The 20,237-nt window shown below is 45.9% G+C and overlaps 2 protein-coding genes across 2 annotated transcripts; both read right to left on the bottom strand.

Annotated features, from left to right (window-relative positions):
* Positions 1-1,690: 1,690 nt before the first annotated feature.
* LOC117860308 (cinnamoyl-CoA reductase 1) lies at positions 1,691-5,607 on the bottom strand. Its single transcript, XM_072294654.1, has 7 exons — positions 5,360-5,607; positions 5,075-5,219; positions 3,725-3,734; positions 3,253-3,438; positions 2,756-2,924; positions 2,128-2,317; positions 1,691-1,983 (listed from the first exon to the last, which is right to left on the bottom strand). The coding sequence occupies exons 1-7, from the start codon at positions 5,481-5,483 to the stop codon at positions 1,851-1,853; spliced, it is 957 nt and encodes a 318-aa protein (XP_072150755.1). The 5' UTR covers positions 5,484-5,607; the 3' UTR covers positions 1,691-1,850.
* A 12,472-nt stretch (positions 5,608-18,079) lies between these two features.
* Positions 18,080-19,285, bottom strand: LOC117860786 (uncharacterized). Its single transcript, XM_034744165.2, has 2 exons — positions 18,778-19,285; positions 18,080-18,691 (listed from the first exon to the last, which is right to left on the bottom strand). Exons 1-2 carry the CDS (start codon positions 19,014-19,016, stop codon positions 18,277-18,279), a joined length of 654 nt encoding a protein of 217 aa, XP_034600056.2. The 5' UTR covers positions 19,017-19,285; the 3' UTR covers positions 18,080-18,276.
* Between the last annotated feature and the right edge of the window lie 952 nt (positions 19,286-20,237).

Raw genomic sequence — 20,237 nt, 5'->3', positions numbered from 1 at the left:
GGGCGGGGGAACGGGCACCGTCACGGCCGTGGCAGCCTCTCATTTATGCTGGGGATCGTGGCCGCATCCTCAGCCGTCCACGCCGTCGCCGTTGGCGCCGTCACCCCGGTGGTGGCTTTCGGACTGGCTGTCGTCATGTTCGCCGGCGTCTCCATGGTGATGGCCGGTTTTCTCTGAGACTAGGATAGGCGGCTCTGGAAATTCTGTTCCACTGTCGTCGTTGTTATTGCTCAGTTTCTTACTCAGAGCTTCTCCAAAAGCCACTGGTCCGAGAATGTAAGCAGGCTCGTCTGTTTGATAGCCTAGACTTTTTTTTCGCTAGGCTGATGATTTGAATAAATCCAAAGGATGAGCTGTTTGAAATACGCACTAGTTATATGTTTGTTCTAGTTCATACAAATGTCTACTTATTTTAGGATAGCTTGAAATTGCTTTCATAAGGCACATAAGTACTACTCCATTCTTAGGAGAAGACAAACTGAGATTTGTCTTAAGAGATTGGAGTATCAACTCCTCTCATATTCTACTATTTTTCTTACAATATCAAATTTTCAATTTTTTATTTGAGTATATTATTATTTGTACATCTCTTTTATTTACATCATGTTATTTTTCTGATGTTCAGTCTTTCATTCATTATTTATAATCATTTGCTCATCGTGTTATTTTATTTGTTTGCATTAGACAATCATTTATTCTAGTTATTCAAGTATTTATTCGCTATGATCAAAATTAATATTTTCTATTAGAAAATAGTTTTAAATTTTTTGATCCAAACATAGTCAACTGTGATCCTGTTTTGAAAATTTTGTCAAAAGAAATACAGTGGTGCAATCGAAATCAAATATGAATGCTTGGTTTATGATTGTTTATTTTTTTAATTTCAAAAATTTTCATGCATGTGGGTATCCGTTTTTGTTCTGCAAGTTTGTATAATTTGTTTGATGTGTATGATTATTTTGTTCCATAAGTTTCGTAGAATTTGTTCCACGTGTACGTGTCTCGCAGAAAATATGCGACCTTAATTAAAAAATATGAATAAAAAATGCTTCAAAATATAGTCAAGTGGGATCTTGCTGTGAAGGTTTTATTATAAGAAACGCAATCGTGTAAGCTATAAATCTTACACCGAGCATCAAAATTAAATTCCGATTGCACTATTGAATTTCTAACAATAAAAGCTTTACAACAAGATCCTATTTGACTATATTTGGATGAACTTTTTTATTCATATTTTTTTAATCAAGGTAGCATTTTCTATGAGACATATACATGTGGAACAAATTATACAAATCCGTGAAAAAAAATCATACGCATAGAACAAAATATACGAACTCAAAAAACATATTTAATTTTTTGTTCACAGAAATAGTTATTTGTTCGTGGTATTGAAGCATTTGTTCGCAGTATTCATAACTAAATAATCCGCATCTAAAAAATATTTTTTAAAAATATTCTCCAAACACAGTCAAGTGGGGTCTTGTTTTGAAAATCTTGCTATAAAAAATTTAATGGTACAATCGAAATTTAATTTGAAGGTCCGATTCAAGAGTGATGACTTTTTTAGTTTTCGGACTCTCTTACACGGGGATGACATTATCAACTCTAGTGAGTTGTTACTCCGCTCAATTCTTTCAACGGCACAGCCTAATAATCATCACGTGACCTACCAATCAGGCTGCAGGCCAGCCGCAGAAGATAACAATGATTTATCTGTCATCTTCTGTGATGCATAACCGTGCCCTAGACGGAGTGCCCCTCAAATGGAGGGTACTACTCTTACCCGAGCTGCTCATTGGTTCTCTAGCTTATTCAGTCTCACCATGGCCAAATGGTCCCCAAGTTGGAGGCTAATTCAGGATGCCAAGTGCTCGGCAGCTTTCGATGCTGTCATGGAGGGTTTTCTCCATAGGCCTGGAGCTCCACCCTAGCTTCTCAAGCTTCTCCGTGTTACACCTGGTGCTGTTTTCTGCTTCCACAAAGCTGCAAGCCATCGCATTGCAACAGACAAGGATATTGTAAGCAAGCATTTGAATGATCTAGCAAAACATATAGTGTTTCAAAACATAACTTTTTCTATGCAGAGATAAAATCAGACCAAATCACTTGCTGAGAAAAGGGATTTACTTTTTGTGATAGTTGTACGTTGGGTACGAATTCTTTAATATGTTTACAATATCGGAGACTCTTATTAGTGCTGAACTGCAGAGGTACCTTCCAGACGCCTTTGGGTTTTCATAAGCCAACAGAAGAGCATCAGCAACATCACGAACATCCACAAAATGCTCAAACTTATGTTCGACGGACTCCTCCTCATCTGTTGCAGTAGAGAAGGTAGTGTTTGTTTCAATAGACAAAGCACCAAACTCAAATACTAGGATGATCGATTGATATGCTTCATTGTTTTCTATTCAAAACAAGCAACAGAGAGGTACTACCTTAATGGCTTAATATATACACTTTTTAGTTCAAATATAAAAGCTATATGATCATTTCGAAAAGGAAAAGGAAAAATCTCAACCCAAACTATTGCTGTAACTTTAGCGAAATACTTTATGCACGAACCATTTGTTACAACTTACAACCAATTGGTTTTTGGCCGAGTGAGGCATGACTGCATCAGTCAAGTGATTAGAGTCCTTTCGTCTAGTTGTTGTAAATAATAAGTTTTATGTCATCCCATTTTTCTCTTTTCTCGGCTCGCTACTAAATGCAAATCAAGATGACTAAATAGAAATAATTTAATCATATCCACCTTTGATATAATTAAGAAATATTTTAACGCTTGTGCTAATTGAAGATTGCATCAATGGTCCGATGACCAATGTTGGGCAAACAGTTACAACATCCAGTCCAGTTTTTGCTGCATAAGCAAAGGCCTCACGCTCCGCCAATGTTTTAGAAAGGAAATACCATCCAAATTCCTACAAGAACAAAAACAAGGACAACATTATTTTTATATGATCCAGACAAAAATCGAATCTGCCTATTCTTCCAGGATAGAAGCAGTCAAGTCATTGATGGAAGGATATTACATCATGCAAAAGCTATAAACCAAGTGTTGATAATGCATTCATATTTCAGAAAAGAAAAATCAAACTGAAACAAATCAATGTAGAATGCATGAAGAGGACATGCTCTTAGCACCTGATGAAGAGAGAAAACATGCTCAGTTCCATCTGAACATTAGCACAAAAAGATTTCAGCAGCTACTCCTGCGCTACGTTACTTAAATGATCTACTATGATATACCTGATGCTTTCTGCAATACTCCTCATCTGACCAGCTATCTTCGCTGAAGGCGATGCCCTTGGGCCACTTGGGATTGAAACCCACGGCAACAAATGAAGATACCACCACAACTCGCTTAACTTTTGCCTCGTAGCAAGCTTTCAACACATTCAGTGTGCCAGTTACAGTAGGAGCTAAGACATCTGCCTGCAACGCGGATTGTAAAAGGTAGTCTCAGGAGGTAATAGAATACCATAACTACTGGTTATTTCTAACAAATTGACAAGTGCTACCCCCGTCCATCAATATATAAGATGTATTTTGATAGGGTGGCTCCTAATTTCTGGTATAATATAACCATCTTAAAACTACTTTGAGTGCAAATCTGATGTTTTAGTTTTTATACACTAAAATGTAAATAATTTGATAAATTGTTGGTTAACTTTGACTTTTCCCTAGTCAAAAACTCAAAATATGCGTTATATTGGTAGACAGAGGAAGTACTAAGTATGTACTTAGTGTACTTGAAGAAGCCAAAAACTGGTGCTCCTCTGTCTACTTTTATAGGACGTATTTTCATTTTGTTAGAACAAAGACTTTTACCAACATTTACTCTATTAATACATAATTTTGTATCACAAGTTGATGTTATTAGATTTGTATTAAAATACTTACTTATGTTATAAGTTTATATCACATAAGTTACATATTAGCAGAGTAATTGTTGGCAAAATATTTGTCCTAAAGAAATAAAATATGTTTTGTAAAAATAAATAGAGGGAGAATAAGACTGGTATCACCCACAAAGAGCCAGAAAGCCTGGTTGGATTAGCAACACTGATATCCTATTTCATATATTTTGCATTGGAAGGAGCAGCAGACACATGGAAATATCATCAAAAGAACAACATATACACGAAAAATCCCGGGTAGGTAATTCACGCCCCACCCAATAGGTGAATCTTTCAAAGTGTGGGAAATCTCCCCTTTCTTCAATCCTAGAATCGATGCCTAAGAAAAAGGGTATATCTATGAAAATGCTCAACCCATTCATGCGATTCAATCCTCTGCTCTGATTCTATTAAAAAGGAAACACTCCACTAAGTCGTACACACTCCTCAATAAGTCTGGTAATTAATTCGTTCAAATCAATGCTCGGTGCAGCAGGTAATGTACGTATTTTGATTCAGGCATTTGCTCATATAATCTCAGTATTGTATATTGTCGGGGGAAGCTACTGCTTCTACGACAGCTCCGCTTCCTCACTTATGTGCGGCTAGTAAATGAACCAAACAAATCAAACACAATTAAATGACCATTTCAAGCGATTCTAAAGCTTTCACCTAGTTTATCAAAACAAAATGATCCTGCAGAAATTACATACTCTTGGCGTGCCAATTGATGATGTCGAAAAAAATCAGCTTAATTTGTTTTGTAGGAGTTTATTTTCAAATCATATTTTTCCAAAAAATTTGAATCCGAAAAGGTTTCTACGAAGCTAGCTCTACACCCCTGCCTTAAAAAAAGTCCTTACTAAAAAGGACGGCTAATGATGTTGTACACTTATCAGGGAAAAAAAAGAAAGAATGAAACAATGTACAGAAACTAATAAGAAAAAAAAAGAAAAACATAGTACTACTGTATTGCACTGTAGTATGAAGTCAAAACGCAAACCGAGGCACAAAATGAACTAGAGGAAGCTGGTGAAGCAAAAAAGAAAATAGCTTCCCCGGCTCCAGCTCGGCACGCGCTAGATGCACTACAGTGCCGAAACCGAAGTCAGCTAAAGCTGTGCCAAACGAGCCTTAAGTTGTTTCACCTCAGGTCGGGACATGGGCCGGACGGCACAGGGCTGGCTACATGGAAGACACCATCACAGCCGGCGATTGCCGACGCCACGCTGCTGTGGTCCAGTACATCAGCCTTGACCAACCGAAGCCTCTCCCCGGCACCTTCCAGCGCCATGAGATGAGCATTCTTGCCACCACCTACACCGCGAATGTTTCATGCTGGAATTAGTATATCCAGTGCCTTGTCAACTGCTTGCAGAATCAAGGGCCCTGTTTGCCATCAGAAGCTTCCCGGCAGGGAGCAAGGCCGGCGGCGAGGGTGTGGTTACGTTACGTACTGGGATCGCGCACGGTGCCGCGGACGGCGTAGCGGCCGGTGGAGAGGAGGAGCTTGACGAGCCACGACGCCACGAACCCTCCCGCGCCGGTCACGCACACCGTGCTCCTCGCCGGCGCCGCCATGCTTTTTCTCCCTCTGCTCAGTCCGTTGCTCTCCGGCCGTCTCAATGCCCGGCTGACTCCTGCCGTCTTGCTTCCAGACTGAAGAGCGATGCAGCCGTTGTGTATTTGGGTTTAGAATAGCCTTCAGCACTCTTCGTTTCTGGTAATTAATTTGAACGAACTGCTTAGGCGCATGTACAGCCATCAAATTAAAGCAGACGTCACATACGTGCCAAAATCATGCTTAGCACATGGTGCTAAAATAGTTAGGCATGGGCAGTAATGTACTGCCGTATGTACTGGGGTACTTCCAAATACATTATTCCTTGAAAATATTCCATTCAATACGGATGCCCTGTTACCTCTCGCTCACCTTGCTTAACCTTGGCCCTATGATGAAAGTAAAGAAAGATTTGAAAATGTGTTGCTGTACAAGCTACTGAGTCCTGCTTGACTGCTTCAATCCCTTCAGCAGCATCAGAGAGCCACAGACATTATTTTTACGAGCTTTTTTAGTGCATAATATTACCAGTATAAAGTATAACTTATTTTTAGTATGAGTAAAATTGTAATTAGCATAACATATATTATTCGGGGATTTTTTTTCTACACGGCATTTTCTCACTCGGCTGCTGCCACCGCCCGCACACAGAGCCCGTCCATCTGACAGCGCTCGACCGCCGCCGCCACCCGCACGCTGTGGCGCCTGTCGATCTCCCAACAATATCATTTTACATATTTCCAATCATACCACTATACTATTCATACTACTCATGCATACTATCTATACTACAGTTTAAGGTTTCAGTAGTATACAATTAATCTCAACCGTCGGATCCTTACATATGAGTTCTTTTTGAACAGTAGTATAAGGTAGTATTGTGTACCGTAAAAAAGCTCTTTTTTTACAGCTCAAATTTCATGAAAAAGTTCTTTTCAGCCATCTCCAAAAAATGAATCCTACTCAGCACCCAAAAAAAGCCTGAAGGCTAACCTGAAATATTTTCAGATAGCAAGTTTGTGGCCACATAAGTATCATCAAATATGTTGTGTCTGGCCATAAAGCCCATGTCAGCAATCAGGAAGTGCACATTTGGCCTGGAAACTGACCTGCCAATTGGATTTGTTCTTGAAAACTCTGAATTGGCAGTTCAACTCTGTACTCACAAATTTACAACACATAACAAGTAATCCTCATAGAATACTGCATGCTCTGCAGCCTAAAAGCCTAGAGACGACTCTGAAACGATGGCGTTCTGAATCTCAACATGTGCATCACCTCGCACCGTGCAGTAGACACAAACAGTTTGCATGTTTGCCTGTCAACACAAACAGTTTGCTAGTAGCGAAAGCTGGCAAAGGTGTCCCAGCCTGGATGGATGCTCAGTTCAGGATGCCCAAACCTCGGTAGCATTCGACGCTCTCCCGGATGGTTTCCTCCATAGGCCTGTAGGTCCACCCTAGCTTCCGAAGCTTCTCTGTGTTATATGTGATCACTTCCACAAAGCTGCAAGCCATTTCATTGAAATGGAGACGGATAATTTGCACCCCAAATGTGAGGGACTAACTTTCTTTCACATCAAAAGAAAAGGTTGAGTGACTAGAACAGAAGGGAAGGAAGAACATGGTGAACATGCATTCAGTGTTCTGGCAAAACAGTAGTTTTGCAAAGTTCCAAAGTGCATAATTCATCAATACCTGCTAAACAGCGTGAATAATGCCCTAGTTACGTAATGGTAGGCTTATAGCACTATTGCGCAGCCAATTAGGACAGTGCTTGGTTGAGGCGGATCTTTTCCTTAATCTAAAACTTAGGACAGTGCTAACATGTTAAGAGAAAAAACTGGGGACAGTTTCATTTTTCACCAATTCAACTCTAGATAATTCCAGCTATGCAGGGTAAAATCAGCAATCACACATGCAGAGCCGCATGCCAGAGACACAACAAAATTGTTTTCTGAGAAAGGGTCTTACTTTTCAGGATAAGTATGTGTTGGAAATGAGCTCTTTAATATGTTTACAATATCAGAGACTCTTATTAGCGATGAACTTCTAGAACTGCAATTGCAAGGACCGTTGGTTCCTGTGATCCTTTTTGTGCAACAGGAAGTCAGGAACGGATTTCAAATTTACCATAATCGAATTCTTTTTTGGAGGCGTCCCAGAAAACTTTTAGAGCATCAGAGATTCAGAGGCAGGATCCAAATATTCAGAGAACTTCAGTGGATGGGGACACGAGGAACCCAAGAAAATGAAAAATCCATTTCCTCTTTAGCTGCTTCGATCCATTCACGGCAGATGCAGGCTCTGGGAGGCAGGGAATCGGAGCAAGGGGCTGGCGGTACGTTCCGTGGCACGGGACCACTGCCTTCGAGTTTTTCCTATCTTGTGGCGAGTCCCTAGCCACGTCCGAAACCGGCCCCGGGGTGGACGGCTGGGCGCAACGTGACGGGCTCGGGCTCCGGTCCGTTCGGCAAAGCCAGCCGAAGCCCAGGCCTGCTGGCCGGCGACCCCGGTCCGGCGTCAGCAGTAACAAGCAGCTGGATGTTCTTCCATGTTCACTGTTCTTCCTCCTGCTGTCCTGCAGCAGCACGTTACCGTGTACCTCATTTGCTCATGCAAGTTATGCTGAATTGTGGCTAGCTCCAGTTTCGCCGCTGCCGCAGTCACTACGACTCCATGAGTCTACGACCGATCTACTGATAGGGTAAAATCTGCCATCACTTGGTGCTCGCGCAGGCGGAGTTCAGCGAGGTACAACTGACCGCGGCAATCAATTTAGGCTTTATCTGGGAAGGAGGGCTAAACTTTAGCCCTATCATATTGGATCTTCGGATGCTAATTAGGAGGACTAAATATGAGCTAATTACAAAACTAATAGCAGAACCCCTAGGCTAAATCGCGAGACGAATCTATTAAACCTAATTAATTCATTATTAGCGAATAGTTACTGTAGCACCACATTGTCAAATCATGAACTACTTAGGTTTAATCGATTCGTCTCGTGATTTAGCCTAGGGATTGTACAATTAGTTTTATAATTAACCTATATTTAATACTCCTAATTAGTATCAAATATCCGATGTGATAGGGGCTAAAGTTTAGCCCCTGTCTCCCAAACACCCCCTTAGATCTATTAGATATATGGGCCAGGCCCATATAAATGATAATTCTGAATAAATCTCAAAGGCACATTAGCGTAAGAGGGGGTACACCATCTATTAGTCCCATATTGCTAATAAACGAGGGTGTTGGGGCTTTTCCTCCCTATATATATGGACCACCTCCCTCATGGAATAGACGCAATATAGACTACTATACGGGAAGACCCCAAGTTAGGGTATCCCCAAGGTGGTCTGTACGAGTTACGCCGTCACCATAATCTACTCCATCCTGAGTGTCGGCGTGCACCGGTGAACGGGAGTGCAGGTCTCCGAAACCTCTTGCTCTTGTGATCCTGCATCGGGAGAGGGTGAATAAAGTTTTTGGGAAGCGCTCAACGCGACTGCTCAAGGTCTTCACCACGACTCGTCTTTTGTCCAAGTCCGGCGCTGCGGCGGCTCGTCGTCTTCAGCGTCGTCTGCTGCGCTCCATCCGCAACACCGTCGTTGTTCCGTCGGCACCGCTTCCCATCACGGCTGCGCCCGCTCAGTATGTATGATGTGATTTGATCTATTATTTTAGCATATTTTATGAGAACATGATGTCGTTCTTGTTGTTGCCTAGTATGTTAGAGTCTTGCATGTTTAATTCTTTTTATGAAATATAGTTCGGAATTTAATCATACAATTGCCTAATTTTCCAACAAGATCATGTTTGGATCCACCCATCTAAACTTTAGCTGGTTAAAATTTAGTGTATCCTTTTTAGCTAGTTTACCTTAGCTAGCTAAATTTTAGCTAGATGTGTCTGGATCCACCAACTAAGGGGGTGTTTGGATACGAGGTGCTAAACTTTAGGAGGGTCACATCGGATGTTCGGACGCTAATTAGAAGGACTAAACATGAGCTAATTATAAAACTAACTGCAGAACTCCTGTACTAATTCGCGAGGTGAATCTATTAAGCCTAATTAATCCATCATTAGCAAATGGTTACTGTAGCACCACATTATCAAATCATGGACTAATTAGGCTTAATAGATTCATCTCGCGAATTAGACTCCATCTGTGCAATTAGTTTTATAATTAAACTATATTTAATACTCTTAATTAGTATCAAACACCCCCTAAATCCACGCATACAATGGTTGGCGCATACAAAAATCCACGCATGAAAAAAGTTTGCAGATTTGACTCTCGGTGGTCCATTCCAATAGCTGGCGCATACATCTGGCCAACATCTTTGTAGTTTGGGCCAATATTTAAGTGATTGATGGATCCACATCCTCAAAAATATGCGCTGAACAATCCTTGACAATGGATCGATAGCTTATATGAAGCACAAGGGAGAAAAAAAAAGGTAAGGTGGTCCATTCGGTCCGCTGTCGCCGTCGCCGGCGCGATCGGCACACCCCCCCCACCCCGTTACGAACGCGCCGCCTCTGTCGTGGTCCGTCGCAATCTGCACGCCACCCACCCCGTTCTCCCGACAGACATCCACGTCAGCTCCATCGCTGTCCTGTTTGGATGGTCTTTAGTACTGCAGTGGCCATGATCGGGATGTAACCGAAAAGTGGCGTCGGATCTCGCAGGTCAGCGCCGGGACCCACATGGATAAGTCTTGTGTCTCGACTCCTGGCGTCAAAAGCAGGGGCAGGATGATCTTCTGCTACTCAACTTGGATAGCAGGTGTGGAATCATGGAGGTGGAATATCACATGTTCCCGTGAAAAGGTACTTGAGCTCACAAACGTAATTCAAGTACAAAGAAGCACGTAGTAATTAAGGAAAAACATACTGGTTGATTATTCAGAAATAGTACTCCCTCGGTTAAAAAAAATGCAATTCCAATTCTAATTCCATTTCCTTTATTGCTGTTACTCGAAAACTATCCGTGGACAGAGGCGGCGATTACTGACAGATAGTTGAGGGGAACGTCAACGTATGAAGAACGATGCGAGCACCAACGGACCGGAGCTGACACACCAGACTAGACGCCATGAACTCCGATGTTGATCAGAGAGACCCCGAACACCAGCAGGACAAACATCATGAAGGAGAACGCCGGGCCTGTCTCCCCCGCAACCGCTGTGGAAGCAGAGGAAACCATGACGAGCCCCACGACGGCGAGGTTGCGCCGCATGAACGCACGTGCACCGGCGAACGCTGCGGGCGCGGGGCCGATGGGTGCTGCTGGGTCGTCGGCCGTCCGGACGCCGCCGGCGATCATGTTGGCGCCGGCAACAACCCCCAGGAAGCTGAGGAGTGGGCCAGATAATCCGTCGCAGTCGCCCAAGTTGATGCCTGCGCCGACAGCGAGCAACAGGATGATCAGGCCGGTGTACATCGCCCTGCTGCTGCCCCGAGTAAGGCTCATTAGCATTGGCGTCGGCGCTGCGCGACTCCCTGTTAAATAGAGCAGCAGCAACGAACATGACGCTTATCACTACATCCATGCTCGCAAGAGAATTGGGAATTTCGAGAAATCCAAAGGTTTTGACCTTTTGACGTACCTCACGGAGCAGGAGACGAGGGAAGCAGGGAAAGGCAAGAGTTGAGTTGGACCGGAAGACAGGAGGGAACTGGAGCGACGCTGGAGGCTTGCCGCTTGCCCTTGGTCTTATGGGTGTACAAAACAAAAGGGGGATGCAAAGATGCAACGACAAAGGGGGATGCAGTTTGACTGTGGACCGTCCTTGAATAAATAAAGGGGGATGCGAAGATGCAACGACAAAGGGGGATGCGAAGACGCTGGAGGCTTGCCCTTTGTCTACGGGCCTACGGGGCCAAGGCCTTCTAGGTGGCACATGACGTTGTTCGGCTGGGACATGACGTTGGGCGGTTGGATACGGCCGGAAAACAATAGGATCAATATATAATGAAACTATGACAAAAGGAAACTTCCCAGATCCTTCTCCGCAACTATTTCTCCATGGTAAGAGATATTAGAAGTTGTTACACATATTGGATTGAAGTGCCCACAGGAGGATGCGAAATGGTGGCATAAAATTTACTTCAGGCTTGAAGTTTTTCTGCATTTCAAGAAGGCATTCCCCTCGGAAGAATTGTTATCTGCAGAAGATACTAAAACTGTGGAATCTGTTTGCAGGATACTGAGGGCTTTTTATCGTGCTGTTGAAGTAATTTCTGGTCCTGTTTGCTCCACAGCAAATATATACTTCAATGAACTATGGAAAGTTAGAACAACTTTGCAAGAAGAAGCATCCTCTGATCACACTGAACTTGCTAACATGGTTTGGGTGATGCAAGAAGCGTTCAATGAGTATTGGCAAAGTTCATACGTGTGGCTGTCAATACCTGTTGTTCTTGATCCGAGATTCAAAATTACTTTTATTGAGTTCCATCTAAAGCGAGCTTTTGGTACAGATGCAGAGAAGTATGTATCTGCCGTGCGTGATGCAATAAGGGAGCTGTTCCATGAATATTGTGGTCCTTTAGAGAAGTCGGGGCTTGACACATCAACTCGTGAAGCTCGTATTGTTGAGTTTGATGGATTTGATAGTGATTGATTGGAAGATTGGGATGAGCATCTTAATGCACAGACAAGGAGCCAACTAATGACAGAACTTGATAACTACCTTGAAGATGGTCTTGTCCCGAGAAAGGATGGTTTCGATATTCTGAACTGATGGATGAGTAATTCTACAAAGTATCTAACCCTGTCAATTATGGCACGTGATGTCCTGGCAATGCCAGCTTCTGCTGTTAATTGTGAAGCTACGTTGAGCAGTGAGGGCCAACTTCCCGAGTGCCATTGCGCGTCCCATTTCTTCGATGATGTTCCTTTGCCGAGTTCCCGGCGAGCAGTAACCGGTAAGTGATGCGATCCTCCTCTCGCTACTATTGCTTTTTATTTCCCGAATTTTTTTTGGGGGGGGGGGGGGGGAACGAATTGCTTGCCTGGTGCTGTTCGTGTCTGCGAATGGGCGGGCACTGCCGTAACTGGTGTTCTTGTTCGTTTTGGGCCGGAAAGTTGCAGTCTTTTGGCGAGCTGGGAGCTTGGGGAGTCGAAGTGGTGCGGGGAATGCCCGACTTTTTTGTTTTTTTAGCCCTTTTTGCGAAAGATTCTCACAAATAGACCCCTGGCGGAACCAATTCCAAAAATGGACCCTTAGCTTGGCGCCATCCACGCTGGCGCCAAGCTACAACGTCTCGGCACCAGCCATCCTGGCGCCAAGGTCTATACATAGCTGCTCACACGGATGCCGACGTGGCGGGGGCTTGGCGCCATCTATGATGGCGCCAAGCCTTGACGCCATGAATCTTGGCGTCAAGCTTGGCGCCGTAGATCTTGGCGCCGAGCTATCTACCCCGTACCCCTACGCGTTTCGAACTGAACAAGTATAATTATTCCGAGGAGTATGCAACAACCTAAGAACTCAGTTCTTCAGGATAAGAAGTCCACCTCCTAACCAGTTAAACCACAACTTAGTTTGTTGCATGCTCCTCGGAATAATTATACTTGTTTAGTTCGAAACGCGTAGAAGTACGGGGTAGATAGCTCGGCGCCAAGATCTACGGCGCCAAGCTTGGCGCCAAGATCCATCACGCCAAGGCTTGGCGCCATCATGGATGGCGCCAAGCCCCCGCCACGTCAGCATCCGCGTGAGCAGCTATGTATAGACCTTGGCGCCAGGATGGCTGGCACCGAGACGTTATAGCTTGGCGCCAGCGTGGATGGCGCCAAGCTAAGGATCCATTTTTGAAATTGGTTCCGCCAGGGACCTATTTGTGAGAATCTTTCGTAAAAAGGGCTAAAAAATAAAAAAGTCGGCGGGGAATGCTAGATATTGGCTACCGTTAGTTGCCTGCGGCTCTGCGGGCTTAGAAGTTGCAAGAAATTGGAGCGGCAGGGCGCGCGTTAGTGTTGTGGAGAACAGGTGTTACCTTTCGTTACCAAGCAAGAGGTCGTGGGATCGATTCTCGGACCCAGCAATGTGGGGAGAACTAAAAGCTTTTTTTTTTGGGTCTTTCTCTTAATGATCAATGCCTGCACGGCTGCACCTACTGTTTGTTTGTCTGTGCGAATTGTTTTTCTGATATGTCCAGCACTCCAGCCATCTGTAGAGATTATTGCCGCTCCTGCATTGTGTGAAGCATTTCCTTTTCTGGTTGGAATCAAGGATGCAGTTTAACTACGCCCTGTCAAGAAAGCTGATAATGTCGTATTGTTATCTGCAGTTATGGACCTGTTGGATGAGCATGTCAGTGATGATACGCAATCAGGGGCTGCTTCTATTGGTCAATCCAGATTCAGAAATAAGATAGCTAAGCTGTGGGATGATTACAAGCCTGTGTGCGAAAACGGAGTGGTTGATAGAGTGGAATGCCGATACTGCCATGTTCACTTGAGCCGTCGAAGTGACTCTTTGTATCAACACCAGGAAATCTGCCCAGGGAAGGAGAGATTGGCTACAAGCCAGCAGCAACAGGATGCAGAGTTTCGATAGGGTATGCTTTTAGTTACCGAGTAACTCTTACGCAATAGGATAAATTTGAACTTAAATAGCCACAGTTGTAGAGTTATGATCCTGCTTGATGATTTCTTTTCTATATATATTAAATAATACATAATCTCTTCATCCTTATTGAGGATCTTCATATTATGGTATGGCAAGTTTAGCATGATGGCTAGACTATAAGTTTTTGTTACTTTAATGAATTGAAATATTTCACAGTTCTGTTGGGGTAATCTTCTAGTTTGGGAGGTTCCCATCAACATTTAATTTTGCATGCTACATGTAATGGTAACTGCAGAAACTACCAACACTACTAATGGTTTTTTTTTTATCAGCAGAAGATTACTGGCAGTATACACCCTTGGTGCTTCGAATCTAGGATTCTAGGATGGTATCACAAACACTACATTTCCTAGTTGGCTTGTTGTGTCAGACATCTTGCATCTGCCAGTATGTCTGAATATTCTCTTTGGATATGATACTATTATCAGGAGCCTTTTGATTCACGGAAGCTACGATAACACGTGCTTCTGGTTGTTGGAGTTTCAGATGTACCTCCAATCGTCGTCAATCCACGTACTAGGGTTTAGGCCTCTGGCATAGATTATGCATACAGTGCAAATTAACTGGCGGTGGCAGGAAGTTTCCCTTATGAAGGCAATAATGAAAAAAAAAATACAAATTGCTGATCTGATGCTACTAATTTGTGTTGTGTGGTAACAGTTCGGTCTTCCTTTGTGATGGTACCTTTTTATGCTGTTTGTGGTACAGATGTGCTCATCTTGGTATAGGTTTCTTCTTCCATTATAAGTTTGCTTCTGTGGTGCTGGTCATTAGGAGCTGACTGGTCTCTTGATCAATTTTCTGCGCACAGGTTGCATAAAACTTAAGTTTCTCTAAAATTTTTAAAAGAAAGTGATTCAGAGATTATAAAAAACTGCCAAGTTTGATCCATCCATAGCATAACCAGCAGATTCAGTTAGCCAGATAATACAATTTGCCCCCAAGTAGCACGGAAAGGTGAGCGTGCGAGCAATTTATGCATTCATTATATGTAAATCATATAAACAACTAAAATCCAATAGCCATTTTTCAACAATGCAGAGTGTAGCACGGAATTAACAACTGGAATCCAATGCACATGTGACGAACTAAGTTCCTGTAATTACGACTCAAGAAGACACTAATCAACCAGCCCTGCTGCCTTGAGGTAGGCCCACGGCCGCCACTGAACTCGATGTCGGCGTACCCCTGGAGCGCGTACATGTCAATTTGCTTCTGAGAGTAGGCGGGCGAGTTCGTCTTCCTGGGCGCGGCGGGCGGGATCGCCCAGCTTGTCGTCGGACAACGGGCATGCGCCGGTAGCCCATGGGAGGAGGCTCGCTCATCTTCATCTCGATGTACTCCTTGCTGAGCCTCACCAGCTTCTTCCTCTTCCCGCCCCCCGCTGCTGGCTTCTTCGACCTGCCGCTGCCCAGCGCGGCGTTGGGGTGCATGGCCTCCTTATCCATGGTGATGTCGACGCCGCCGCCCTCCTCCTTGGACTGAGCTTCACCCGACTACCCGAGCAAACCCCAAATCCACGGTGACGCCGACGCGGCTTACCGTCACGCCGGCCGCCTCGGACTTGGAGGGCTTCTTCCCGCCCTCGGTGTTGGGGTCCTCGGACTTGGCGCGCTCCTCCAGCACCAAAGTCGAAACCGTCACCGCCAGCTGGGCCACACGCACCGGCCGGCGGCAAAACCGTTCGCGCGCTGGCATAGTTGGGCCAAATGAGCCATACGTAACCATAGGCCCAAACTCAGCATTTCAGCGACGAATTTGTTGTTTCCAAGAGTGTCACATCAATGGATAAAAATAAAACCATTCATGAAATTCTAAGTCTGCTTGGTTGTCTTGTTCAAACTTGCCTACTAGCCTTGCTTGCCAAGACTTGGCAATGCAACTGGGGACAGAAAAAAATTTCGTTGCCACGTGTAATGTTGGAGCCCAGATAATAAGCGAGCAAAGATTTTACCACTGCATGGTTGTTTTGGGAGGAAGGAGCGGTGATTTTGTTCTAAATGCAACGACCCTCCACTTCTTCTTTAGTCTGGCTCAAGCATAGGAAAACCTTTGTTCATCTCCTCTCGGTGTAAGGAAATCTTTCCGCATCTCCTCTCGACGCAAGTACAATGCTCTCTCACTAGTCACTATATCGATTTGTATGTACATTCGACCTTGGCCCCTCTTTGATCAAACTAATTTCTATTTGCATTTCGGGATCGTCGACATGGCTGCTCCACCTCCTCCTCTGGTCACCACTGTCTCCGTGTCTATGCTGCAACATCTTGGTCTCCAGGTGACGGGTCCATAGACTCGGGTCCCTAATGGGACCATTTCCCGAGACGCTCAACCCAACGAGGGACATCTCGGTAGCAGACGATTGGGCCAACTCGATCGCCCCGATTAGGCTAGAGGTCGAGGCTCAGTCTCCGACTAGGCTCTCCTGAACTAGGGGCCGAGCCACGTGGGTCCCACCGAGCAGGGGATCACGGTCCGACCCCAACCTAGAACGTCCAATCAGTTTCGCTCGGGCGGGCACCCAGGCCCGCGCCTCTGACCTAGCGCCCCGATCAGGTCCCGGTCGTATCGCCAACGCTGACTTCCGACTAGGGACGGCCACCCTGTGTGGGCCCTAGGAGCAAGTGAAGCAGCCCGGACAGTAGGCCCATACGCAAAACCATACCAGGCCAGGTCACGCGCGTGACCGCACAGTAGCGTCGTAAACCTACCCCCTACGGCGGGATGGCCAGACGTAACAAAATGATGACCTGACACGGCAAACAGGGACCAAGGATGGAGGCTATACCGTATTTGTCGGGCAAAGGATTCGACAAGATAGGCATGGCTCGTATACCAACTTTCTGACTTTCTTACGACCTGTAAGGGACGCCCCCTTGGACTATAAAAGGACACGTACTCATCCCCATTCCATAGGCTCATACACATACGAATTCAGCATCCTCATAGGAGATAGGATAGAGGACGTTCGAGACGCCCACAACGTTCAGGATCAAGTGAAAATGGATCTTCAAACTGTGAACTGCTGCGACTGCCACAGGTAGCCGCATGCCCCGCACGAGCTCTCGTCACGGACGCAGACGCCGCGGAATTAATCTCCATCCAGGTGAAGGTCCTCATCGCTGGATTAATCGTCTGATTTGGCTTCCTGCAGCGTGGGCTGGCGGCGGCGGGGTGGCCTAGCGGCGGCGCTAGGTTACGGCGAGCGCGAGCGCCAGGCCTACAACTTCGGGGGCGCAGGCGGAGCAGGGGGTGAGCCCGTGCAGCCTCCGACGGCGCTGCCGCCGCCGCCCGCGGCCGGAGCGGACCAGGTGGAGGGGAGTGGGAGGGACCAGGTGGTGGAGCTGTGTTCCGAGCCGTCCATTCCGATGGTTGGCGCATACAAAAATCCACGCATGAAAAAGTTTGCAGATTTGACTCTCAGTGGTCCATGTCAATGGCTGGCGCATACATCTGGCCAACATCTTCGTAGTTTGGGCCAATATTTAAGGGATTGATGGATCCACAACCTCGAAAATATGCGCTGAACAATCCTTAACAATCGATGCTCATATGAAGCACAAGGGAGAGAAAAAAAGAGGCGAGGTGGTCCATTCGGTCCGCTGTCGCCGGCGCCGGCGCGATCGGCACACCACCCCACCCCGTTCTCCAGACAGACATCCACGTCAGCTCCATCGCTGTCCTGTTTGGATATGGTCTTAGTACTGCAGTGGTCATGATCGGGATGCAACCGAAAAGTGGCGTCGGATCTCGCAGGTCAGCGCCGGGACCCACATGGTCTTGTGTCTCGACTCCTGGCGTCAAAAGCAATGGAATAAAGCGGCTGAAAAGCAGGGGCAGGATGATCTTCTGCTACTCAACTTGGATAGCAGGTGTGGAATCATGGAGATGGAATATCACATGTTCCCGTGAAAAGGTACTTGAGCTCACCAACGTAATTCAAGTACAAAGAAGCACGTAGTAATTAAGGAAAAACATACTGGTTGATTATTGAGAAATAGTACTCCCTCGGTTTAAAAAAATGCAATTCCAATTCCAATTCCATTTCCTTTATTGCTGTTACTCGAAAACCATCCGTGGACAGAGACGGCGATTACTCACAGATAGTTGAGGGGAACATCAACGTATGAAGAACGATGCGAGCACCAACGGACTGGAGCTGACACACCAGACTAGGCGCTATGAACTCCGATGTTGATCAGAGAGACCCCGAACACCAGCAGGACAAACATCATGAAGGAGAACGCCGGGCCTGTCTCCCCCGCAGCCGCTGTGGAAGCAGAGGAAACCATGACGAGCCCCACGACGGCGAGGTTGCGCCGCATGAACGCACGTGCACCGGCGAACGCTGCAGGAGCGGCGCCGATGGGTGCTGCTGGGTCGTCGGCCGTCCTGACGACGGCGGCGATCATATTGGCGCCGGCGACAACCCCCAGGAAGCTGAGGAGTGGGCCAGATAATCCGTCGCAGTCGCCGAAGTTGATGCCTGCGCCGACAGCGAGCAACAGGATGATAAGGCCGGTGTACATCGCCCTGCTGCTGCCCCGAGTGCTCATTGGCGTCACTGCATCCATGCTCGCAAGAGAACTGGGGAATTTCACAAGACATTATATCCACTGAAAAATCCAAAGGTTTTCACAAGAAGAAAACAACCTGCGGACCCTTTGACGTACCTCACGCTGTATCCTGCAGCAGTTGAGGAGCAGGAGACGATGGAAGCAGGGAAAAGGCAAGAGTTGAACCGGAAGACAGGAGGAAACTGGAGCGAGTGACGCTGGAGGCTTGGGCCTCGGTATGTATGCATATATATGTGAGGGAACATGACGGAGACCGGAGCGAGTAGAAAAAAGACGACTGGAGGGAACATGACGGAGACTGGAGCGAGTAGAAAAAAGAGGACTGGAGGGAACATGACGGAGTGGGCGGTAGCTTCTTGGAACCGTCGTCCAAATATTATTTTCAGTAATGCTCAGGTGCCGATGTCCTACGCGTATCGGAACCTCTAATCCCGTCACTTTTTGTTGGTAGTTAGAACAGTATAAAATGATGTGGCCTAACTTTGCACCATATATTTTTCTACTTTCATTCTTTATCTCTCCTAACTGCTCTCTCTCCAATTTCCAACCATTCAGCTCGATGAGACTTCAACGAGCGCAACGGCCGAACGGGAGCAGCGATATCGGGGCAGCGCTCGGACGGACGAGGAATAAGCAGCATGCCATGGCACTTCGACGAGCGTGGCAGCGAGAAGCAGCGTCAGTGTGGTGAGCGCGACAGCAACACGGGCGGCACTCCGACGAGCGAGGCAGCGGATTGCCGTGATTTCACCCGATTCCCGTGAGCTTATGGATTCTGTGGGGCAAGACCGTGGCCGATCTACGCACACTGCCGGAGCCTGGGAAGGGTGTTGGGTGCTGCTCGAGCATCGGGGCGCGGGCCGCCGCTCCCCCGTGGCCAGGGGGCGAGCCACGCCGGCCGCTAAAGGAGTTGCTCCGCCCACAATGAGCTTGGCCACCTGGGAGATTCACGAGGAAGGCTGTTGGGCGCCGGGGCGTTGCCGGGCGTGGGTTGTAGCTCCCCCGCGGCTAGGGACGAGCCGCGCCGGCTGCCGCCATCCTCCTCCAGCACCGTTTCCTAGCGTCGGATCCCGCTGTGCAGTGCTCCTTCTGCTAAGGTTTGCTTCATGTTGCAAGCGTATGTTTCAAGTATTTCAGAAGAATGTTGCAAGTGTTTCATGTGGATGTTCCAAAGTAGATCCAGATGTTGCATATGTTTCACACATATTTTATCTGGATGTTGCATTTTCAATAAAAGATTTGAATGTTCCATGCAACACGAAACAGATGTTGCGGCGTTTTTTTTCCTCATCATCAACGGATAGCCCCCCGATTGCCATGTTGCAATAGGTATCTCACGATGTTGCAGTAGGGATTCTCGGATGTTGCAATAGGTACATCATCATCAACGGGAACATTATGTTTACATTGAGCTATTTTTTCGCATCTTTTTCATGTTACAACCATATATTTTTGATGTTGTAGCTATTTTATTTTATTTTTTCGCATCTTTTTCATGTTACAACCATGTATTTTTGATGTTGTAGCTATTTTATTTTGATGTTGTAACGAAACGT

The sequence above is a fragment of the Setaria viridis genome, chromosome 6 (assembly GCF_005286985.2).
Source record: "Setaria viridis chromosome 6, Setaria_viridis_v4.0, whole genome shotgun sequence".
Lineage (NCBI taxonomy): Eukaryota > Viridiplantae > Streptophyta > Magnoliopsida > Poales > Poaceae > Setaria > Setaria viridis.
This window is presented reverse-complemented; position numbering and strand designations above follow the sequence as displayed.